Source organism: Cannabis sativa, chromosome 6 (genome assembly GCF_029168945.1).
Source record: "Cannabis sativa cultivar Pink pepper isolate KNU-18-1 chromosome 6, ASM2916894v1, whole genome shotgun sequence".
Lineage (NCBI taxonomy): Eukaryota > Viridiplantae > Streptophyta > Magnoliopsida > Rosales > Cannabaceae > Cannabis > Cannabis sativa.
Genome location: NC_083606.1, coordinates 71,199,723 through 71,210,281, shown reverse-complemented (window position 1 = coordinate 71,210,281; position 10,559 = coordinate 71,199,723). Strand labels below are relative to the sequence as shown.

General features: G+C 26.5%; 1 protein-coding gene across 2 annotated transcripts; it reads right to left on the bottom strand.

The window, feature by feature from the left end:
- Positions 1 to 7,155: 7,155 nt before the first annotated feature.
- On the bottom strand, positions 7,156 to 8,716 carry LOC115695508 (E3 ubiquitin-protein ligase DIS1-like). Of its 2 annotated transcripts, none has more exons than XM_061117780.1 (4): positions 8,416 to 8,716; positions 8,210 to 8,320; positions 7,672 to 8,058; positions 7,156 to 7,588 (listed from the first exon to the last, which is right to left on the bottom strand). In XM_061117780.1, exons 2-4 carry the CDS (start codon positions 8,309 to 8,311, stop codon positions 7,244 to 7,246), a joined length of 834 nt encoding a protein of 277 aa, XP_060973763.1. In that variant the 5' UTR covers positions 8,312 to 8,320; positions 8,416 to 8,716; the 3' UTR covers positions 7,156 to 7,243. The 2 variants fall into 2 exon arrangements, with proteins under 2 accessions (XP_060973763.1, XP_060973764.1); XM_061117781.1 differs by having other exon boundaries at positions 8,543 to 8,716.
- Positions 8,717 to 10,559: the final 1,843 nt, after the last annotated feature.

The following is a 10,559-nucleotide window of genomic DNA, read 5'->3' as shown; positions in this document are numbered from 1 at the left end:
TTGACTTGGTCAAAGCTTAATTAAGATTTATGCCAATACTTGTTTCATGTTAATTATTAGTTCCAAAGTGGTACGTATATAGTACTTGTTGCATGAAATTAAGAATAAGCAATTAAGATGTTTCACTATAAAAAAAAATCAAATTTTTAGTTACAACAAAACTTGTGACTAAAAGTGAAAAAATTATGTCTAATTATAAATTATCATTCTTATGTTGTGACTAAAACGTCCATGACTAATTGTATTAGTCACAAAAATAACAATTGTTGTGACTAAATATATTTTTAGTCCCAAGACTTGTTGTGACTAAAACTAAATTAATAAAACTTGTATCTAAATACTATGTTTTAGTTACAATACTTGTGACTAAAACTAAATTAGTTACAACTTGTATCTAAATACTATATTTTAGTCACAAGTAAGATTTTATTATGTTGTGACTAAAAAATTGTCACAAAAAATAATTATTTTTTTGTATTGTTAACATTAATTATATATTTGTGATTAATAATGTTTCATTTGCTCTAATCACCCCGGGTAGTGTCCGGGATGATTTTCGATCATCATGGCATGGGCCGCATGGCCATGATGCCAAGATGTGAAGGAAAAACTACTATTGGGAAGGTGGATATTGTGACGAAATTAGGGGTGTGCATAAATTAATCCAATCCAATGAGAACCGACCGATCCAATTACAACCGACCGCCAAACATTGGATATTCAATTGTAATCGGATCGGATTGGATGTTATTTTTAAATATCCAATTGGATCGGATGGTAGATGGGGTGTCTAAAAATCAAATACATCCAACATCCAATCGAACTAATTAGTATATATTTTCATTTAGTTTGGATGAGTAATTAGATTTTATATTGTTATACGTCAAATCTATATGTATATATGAAAATTAACATTAAAGTTTACTCTTTTTTTCTTGGATTGGATGGATCCAGTCCAATCCAATACATACTGGATCTAAATTATTGGATGGATTCGATCCGATCTAAAAAATACTAGGTCTCAAATATTAGATAAACTTAAATAACAAATAAATATATATGAAATACATTCAATGGATAGAACCGATCTAATCCAACATCCAATGGATGTTGGATCGATTAGATGACAGAAATTAATTGGATCAAATCGGATGGTAATATTTAACATCCAATATATGATTGGATCGGATCTAGATGGGCCTAAAAATATTGAATATGATCTAATAAACACCCCTAGACAAAACCATGTGTGGGAGCGTTTTGCTGTGCTCCCTTGCTTTGTTTTTTATTATGGACCTTCTATTGGAAAGTGCGTACATCCATGGATTATTTTTATTTTGTTTATGTCATTATTTATATATATTCTCAAGTTATTAATAGGATAAATATTATTTTAGACTCTGTGTTTTGTAAAAGTTACTAATTGGACTCTCTGTTTTGTATAAATGATAAAATGATTTTTTTTTCTTTCCAAAATGGTACAAATAGGACCCTTAGTTTAATTTTTGACAACTTTTTTTTTAATATAACCAACTTAAAAATAAGAACATATATAGAAAATGTAAACATTTTTGTCATAATACTTTTAGATCAGATTATTATTAAATTTTATTTTGACAAAAAATCAGTTCAGAGTCCTATTTTTACCATTTTAGGAAATACAAGGTCTATTTTGTCATTTAACAAAACAGAGAGACCTATCAGTAACTTTTGCAAAACACAGGATCCAAAATATAATATTTACCCTTATTAATATTGTTTAAATAAATTAGAACAAAATCTATAGTGTTTTCGATCTTACTACCACCCCCACATAATAATATGAATATATATATATATATATGTACGCTTAATGTATACTAGATGAGAGTTACGTGGCGAGCCACGTAAATATTAGTTTTATTCTAAGTTCTAGTGGTTTTTGTTTAAGAATTTAGTGACTAATTGTAAATTATGTTATAAACGATATGTTTTATAAAACTAATTGTTAAGAATGTCATAATTGTGTATATAAACCTATAATATACACATTGTTATTCAAATGTTTTATGTTATAAACTATTTTTTTGTATAGAGTTTAAATTTTATATTGATGATTGTTATTTAGGGTGGGTATCAGTGTAGTTTTTTTTTTAATTTTAAAAAAAATTGTTTAATTTTTTGGTTTAATTATTGAGTTTAAACGTTTAAATAAAGATTGTTTAATTTTTTGGGTTAAAAAAAAATCGTGTAAGCCTAATCTGTTAAGTGTAACAATATTAATATTAATATTTTAACGATTTTTTTTTTTTTTGTATAGAGTTTAAATTTTATATTGATGATTGTTATTTAGGGTGGGTATCGGTGTAGTTTTTTTTAATTTTAAAAAAAAAAAGATTGTTTAATTTTTTGGGTTTAATTATTGAGTTTAAACGTTTAAAAAAGATTGTTTAATTTTTTGGGTTTAAAAAAAAATCGTGTAAACCTAATCTGTTAAGCTAATCGTGTAACAATATTAATATTAATATGTTTTGGGTTTAATTATTGGGTTTAAACGTTTAAAAAAAGATTATTTAATTTTTTGGGTTTAATTATTTATATATTTTTGAAAGTTAACGGGAGGATCAAACTTACTAACATCGTTAAATTTAATAGAATATTCTTTTATTTTTAAAGTATATTCTGTTAAACCAAAAAATATCGTTAGATAGGCACTTTTAATATATAAAGATATATGATACAATCCACATGCATAAATTTTATTTTTTTCATGTCATTATTTATGTCATTCTTATATGTTTTTATTGTTATTGTTTGAATAAATGAAAATCTATAATGTTTTCGATTAATGTCTTCATTTTCTTCATTATTAATAGTTGTTTTTTTTTTTTTTTTTTATTGAAAAGGTCATTATTAATAGTTGTTTTTTTTTGTTTTTTGAAAATCATTATTAATAGTTGTTAGATTGACACAAATATTCAACAATAAATATTAATTATAATTCCCTTTAATTAATTTCACATTTTAATATATTGGTACCTACTTTGTTTCTAATTATCAATACTAATTATAATCTTAATATAATAAGATTGGATGTTTAATTATAAGCTATACTAATATGTATATATGTCACTTATTCAATTTTTTTTTTTTTTTTTGTTAATATACATTTTGATTAATTATTTATATATATGATCAACTAAAAACCCTAATTGAACTATAGGGCCTTTTTCAAAAATAAGAAACACTGAAGAGTTTTCTCTCAATTGGAAGATATATCACGTTTTCTTTTTGCATATGTTAATGACCAAAACAAACATGAAAAAAAAAATACAAATGAAAAAAAAAAAAAAAAAAACCATTTTTATCTATTTACTAATTAATTAACACTTATAATTAGCTCTCTGCAGTTGCCCTAATTTTCTAAGGCCATAAAAAGAGAGATTGACTATAAGAATATTCTATATATAATGAAGAAAAAATATTAACTTCGAACAATTGCAAAAAATAAAAAAAAAAATCACTAGAACGTAGGTCCGTCCATGCATTATTTAGTATAAGTGGCCTATAAAATATTAACACATTACCTAAGATGAAATCACCAAAATTAAATAATTAAACAATTTAATTACTGATCATAATTGAGAAAGATATAATTAATGGAGAGTATTATGAAGAAGCAAGTAATTAGGTATTTGGTAGTATTGTTGATAACATTATCTGTGTTTGTTAATAATATTCCATCAGCCGTGGCCGAGGCCGAGGCCAATGGCGATGGCGAGGTGGTTTCCGAGCAGCTTCTGCATGAAGATGCGGCGGTGGGAAGGAAACTACTAGGGTGCGGTTCGGCTATGGAAAATTGTAACGAAAGCTTGGGACAAAAGTGTTGCGAGCCCTATGTTTGTGACGTTTCGAATTCATTGGGTATGGGAATGGGAACATGCATGCTCAAATTTTGATATGATCATATCTGATTATTAATTTCTCTTATTAATATTTAAATGAAAAAAATTATTTTTTTTGTTTTTTTAATTTTTCTTAATTTAATTTATTTTTTGTTATTTTTTGTGTAACTTGAGTATATATATATATATATATATGTTGGATGACACAAATTAATGTCAGGTTGATTGTGTTGTTCTGTAACATAGTTATGTACTGTTTCTATTAATCATCATCAATAAAGATTAAAATATTTTCTTGTTGATTTGTAGTATTTTTTAGAAAATAATTATGTAAATATATATAATTTGATTTTTTTTTCTTGAAGAGAAAAAATGAATAGAAACTTAGATCGTGGAACACAATACACATAAATATTAATTTTTTATTTAACTCATTCATATGTTTATGATCACTCTACAATAATTATATAACAACCCCAATTAATAAATAAAAAATGTTGAATTAAAGGTACCACCTAAAATATAATAATATTGCAATTAGTTAAATTAATTAAGTATTTGAGTCTAACATGATTTAATTAAATATAATGAAATATCGATTGCTAGCTATATTTGCAATGTAATTTTTTTTTTGACTCCTACTACAAAGATAAATGATATTTATAAAAATTATTAAAAATATATATTTTTTAAAAGATATTTTTTTATTTGGGCCCCTTAACTAAATAGGTCCTAGGTGCAGGTCTAGCCTGCTTATGTTTAGTCTAATTAAGTATCGGGTCACATCATGTCAAAAAAAAAAAGTATCGGGTCACATATAATTTAATGTAATAACTCTTAAAAAGTATCGCTAGCCAATTATAAAATGACACATTTAAAAGGCACTAAGCACTGCAGGTGTCTAATAGCATTAATGCTCTAATCACAAAGCAATATTAACAAGATTAAGTACAAATTTAAAAAAGATCTGCCATAACTTTTGTGTTATTAATTATAATATGTGTGAACTTCCAATTCATTAAAATTTTCATATCCAAACAACCATATTATAAGTTAAATCTCAGCACACTAGGACGTGAGTACAAATATGCAAAAATACAATATATTAATTATTCTTTTTTTTTTTCAATGATTCTCCTATACTATTATATTCTTATTGATGCATAGATGTAATAAAAATTTAAAGTGTAATCAGCAATAATTTTATATTATTTATGTTTTTATTAAACATAGATAAAATTTATAAAAAAAAAAAAATTAACCAATTAACATAATTTGTTTAATTTGATTTGAAAATTTTATTTTTTTTAATTGTTATATAAATATATAATTTTAGCTAAATATTACGTGCAAGCACATAACTTCTACAGCATAATTAATATATATAACTTAATTAATAAATATTAATAATTAACTAAATAATTCCATGGCTGATCAGCTATAAAAAGATGATGAAAACCACCAGAGAGAGAGAAAGAGAATATATAAGTCTTGATATTGATAGGATGAAAGGTAATATTAATATTATTATTAGTGTGATTAAGAAGAATAAACATGTTACAATAATAAGGTATTTGGTGTTAATGATGGTATTATTATTATTATTATTTGTGAGTAATAGTACTACTACTGAATCATCATCATCATCATCTCAAATGTTCATGGTTTCTGATTATGGCAATGGAAGGAAGCTATTGTAGGCAAAAGCAGCTACGTACTACTTCAAACAATATATTCATCTATTCATGTATTTTATATATAATAAATATATATATATGTATAATTATGGAATTATTTTTATGTAACAAATAAATAAATATATTCATTTGAGACATATTTTGAGTATTTAATATAGTAACTTCTAATATATTTTTCATAATATTCTTATTTTTTGGGTAGATCTATAAAAACTAATTATTGATTATAATACAAATGATACCAAACAACTTAAGTCTGTAATTTTGTAAATGAAAAAGTACAAACCCTAAAAATAAAAGATTTCTTTGTGTTAAAATATATTTTTTTTTAATTTTTACTCTATTAAGTAAAATATTCTAAATTTAATTGACTACAAGCTAATTACCAAGCTTTTCATGCCGTTGACACAATGTTCAACATAAGCTTGGATTGGGTAAATAAATAAATAATATTTTATATTAATATATAAAATATTAAGTTATATATATATATATTTATATAATATGCTATGCTAATTGATTCATTTAATAAAATCATAACACTAGAAAACATGGCTCAAGCTAGCCTCAAAGACTTGTAAATTAAAGATCAAACCAAATTAAAGTATACATATAAAAAGCTAAATTGTTTATGTTTTTATGTACCATTTGATAAGTATACCACTACTTGAATTATTATTGTTCAACTCTCATCCTTAATTATTCCAAAATTTCCCAGACACATTTAGAGTGAGCTCCTTCATATCACCACCATTGCCACCAACTTCAATATTGTAAGCGAATCGCCTTGCCTCCTCCTCGCCCATGAACCGAACAAACCCCATGTAAACTGGTGTCATACCGAGATTAAAATACTCGAAATGCAAGCAAAAATGTTTACCATAAAAGGGCACACTGATGTACCCCTAATCTATTTCGATATATAAAAGAATTTTTTTAGTCAATTTTTTTCATAATTATTTACGTTGTAATTATTTAAGACATTTTACAAAATTTTAAAAAATTTAATACGCTAAAAATAAGGTTTAAATAATTTATTTCACACATGTATAAAATAAAAAGAGTCTCGCATGGAACATACTGTTTGAATACTATTTTGGAGTGTTTTATTTTTTTGAATTTCTTAAAATTTTGCAAGATGTCTTAAATAACTATAACGTAAATGACCATAAGAAAAATTAGACTAAAAAATTATCTCAAATGCCGCAACACTTTTAAAAGATGCATTGTAGAAGTAATTTTGTATTCTCATTTTGTAAAACAAAAAACTTAAAATAATGCCAAGCAAAAAATTTTGTGAAATAAATTATTCTATTTTTTAAAAAATTAGAGAAAAGAATTATCTCCCCTCACTTTTCTTTCTCTATTGTTTTCTTTCGTTAAATTTTTCATAATTAAAATCAGATATCTAATCATATTAAACTTAAGATCAAGAATGTCAAGAAGAGCAATTAAGTAGTTCATGTTTTGTATTTCTAATTAAAATTCATGAATTATCATTGTAATTTATATATTAAGCCAATCTTTTCATGAATGATTATTTCCAACAATGCAATGAGCAAACAAAATATGAATTTTCTTGAATTAAGATCAAAATGGTATTATGTAAACATCATGAAACAAACAAATTATAATTGTTTCATACATAGATAAAAAAATTAGCTAAGAAATCTTGATAACTTTAGTTGAAGAAAATGTTTCCATACTAAACTCTACTCTCAGTGACAAAGAATGGCCACCCGCCAACAAGTAGTGTACGAATTGGATTGGAATGACTATTCCATTTTCGTTGTTATGAATTTCGCGATGACTAACTTGGATGCCTCGCGGCTTTCCTTTCCACGACACGCTTCTTTCGTAGCCAGAAACGCGCATTTTGAATGTGAATCGAGTCGCCTCATCGTCGTCCCCCATGAATTGAACAAAGGCCATGTAACAAAGCCCTCTACGAAAAAGCTCTACTTGTCGAAAATACAAGCAGAAATAGCTCTCAAAACACCTCAGAACCTGCAGCATTGTGTCACAAAAATTAAAATTAGTACTTTAAAAGAGAAACCGAAAAGATTTGAGTGAAAATGGGAAGAACATACAATCATTTTCCATGCAGGAATTGGAGGCCGAATATGAAAACCGACATAGGTAACCATGTAGATTTGTCCATGGTAGATTGGAACTTTGTGATGACTTTTAAGATGGTTCAAAAGAGATGAGATGTTACCACAGAAAGAACAAGATTTTCCTAAAACAGGATTAGGACAATTGAATAGGCGATGTTCGCAATTTTTCTCATGTTTTAAACCGTTCGGGTAAGGGAATTTGGCGTTGCAACCAAACAATTCGTATGCACACGAGAGTTGAAATGACTCTGCCATTTGCTCTAGTACCAAGCATCTTATGTTCCCGAGCGCCCTTCGGCATGTAGGGCAGCGATTTACGAATGATTTGCATCTTGAACATAACGGGTGGCCATTCGAGCACTAAAAAAACAGAGGAAAACAGAGAAAAACAGAGGAAAACAGAGAAGAAAACAATGTTATAATGTGACTTGGATAACAAGTTATCTTAATTAAACATTCTTTAAGGTTTGGTAACCAAGAAAATGAAAAGAAAAGAGAAAAAAAAAAGTACCTGTTGAATTGGTGGATACATTACACTCTTGCAAACAGGACATTCAATTAGCTCTTCAAGTTTTCTACCCAAAGAAATTTCAGTTTCATTCGAACCAAACATTGTGTTTAACTTCATTAGAAAAAAGGGAAAACAGAGAAAATTTAATGAGAAAGATGATAAAGATTAAAGTAGAAAATAAATAAAAGGGTGACTTGATTACATACCAAATGGAAAAATCTTAACCAAGAATCAGCAAGACCAGAATATGATGATTTTGAGTCAATGTGATTGTGAGTGAGTAGAATAGTATTTAGAATAGGCTAAGAAAAATGAGCAAGAATTGGCTTATACCCAGATGAGTACACAGCTTAATGTCAAAACCCAACTTCAAAGAGTTGATTAATCCAACTTTTTTTGGTTTTCAAATCTTGGAGCCAGTTAAGAAGATCTTGGTGTTTCAGGCTATGAATGTTATTAACTTATGATTATAATTTATATATGTATGGAAAGAGTTGAATTTAGAAATTTTTACATGAAAAATCATTTTTGCACAATTTATTACCTAAATACTCCTACACGCCTATATCTACTTTTTTACTTACAAAGTTTATTTTATTACACAAATACCACTTAGTCATCATTCCATCCATCATCAATCAAATCCTACTCTTTTCCCTTTTTTTTTTTCATTTTCTATCAATCAATCCATCATTTCACTCTCTTTTTTTCTTCTTTTCTTTTTATTTTTAATTTTATTTCAGTTTTTAATTTTTTATTTTTAATTTTATTTCAGTTTTTAATTTTTTATTTTTTTTCCATAACAATTCTTCTTTTATTTTTATTTTTAATTTTTAATTGTAAAGCTAGTTTCTTATATATTGTTGCTTAGGTCTAGGATTGACTTCTAATTTTAGTGCTACTGCTTATCCATATATTAATACATAGCTAATGTTGGTCAGTTCTTTTTTTAGTGAATAATAAATATTTATAATTGGTTATATAAATTTATATATCTATATATTGGTCTGACAATTATTTGCAATGCTCGTCGGTATATTGTTCTCTACAATTACCCCCAAATTTTATTGTCCTCTGCTATTTATGAACTTCTGTCACAAAGAATTACATTATCGCTTAAAAAAATCTTCAAAACTATATATAGTGGTGTTAGAGAGTATTTCACCAAAGTTAACCATTCAGCAGTCATTCCTTAAAATGAGGCAATTGGGTGAAATGAGCCAATACTGATTGAAAACAATTACATTATTACTTAAGAAAAAATTGTTCCCATATAGAGATTTCATTGTCAACGTTTCTGGGAAAAAAGTTAATGTTGGTGCTGATGTTCGAACCGAGGTTTGTTTTCGATTTCTTTTTGGTTTTCTCCCATATTTGAAATTTTACACCTTCTGTATGTATTTTTTTAATATATTTTTTATCTAGTTGTTTCCTGTCCATTTTTATATCATCAATGGGTAACAATGAGATTTATATGTTGATGTTCAAAGAGTTTTTCTTGTATTTTAGTTTGTATACAGTTGTTTTGTAGTTTTATTATAGTTTTGCTACTTGCATATGTTATTTCACTATAAAATTAATATGCAACTATTTGCACAAAACTTACTATGTATAACTACTATTTCTTAGTCCCCATCAAATTAAATTCTTGCATAATATATAAACTATCATAAAACGATAATGCAACTATAAGGCAACTATTTGCACTTGCATACAGTTGTTTTGTAGTTTTATTATAGTTTTGCTACTTGCATATGTTATTTCACTATAAAATTAATATGCAACTATTTGCACAAAACTTACTATGTATAACTACTATTTCTTAGTCCCCATCAAATTAAATTCTTGCATAATATATAAACTATCATAAAACGATAATGCAACTATAAGGCAACCAAAACAAAAAATAAATCAAAATGTAACTGTATATAACGTAGATGTATTATTCATGAGGTTTTTTTAAAAATTTTCACATCATACATTGTTTTGAATTTGGTGGGAGGTCCAGATCTGTTTGTTACAGATCTACATTTCATGAATCTGGATTTCGATATTAGGGGAAGTTGTTTTGATCGAATAAAACAGAAAACAAATGTGTAATTTCAGTTTCTTCACAGTTTTTCTGATTTTTTTTTCGTCATTTTCAGTTTAGATCATTGCAGGTATTCTTTTCCAGTTGATTTTGCCAGAATTAATAGTTGTATTTTTCTCGTTTTGGTTTCATTTTGGTTGTTTTGCGGTTTTGAAACGAGCGCGTATTTTCATCTTCATGGTTCGCTCTGTACAGCTGAAGGCTTAGTGCATTTGGTATTTTTGTAAATATTTGTATGTGGACTGTATAAATATTTAA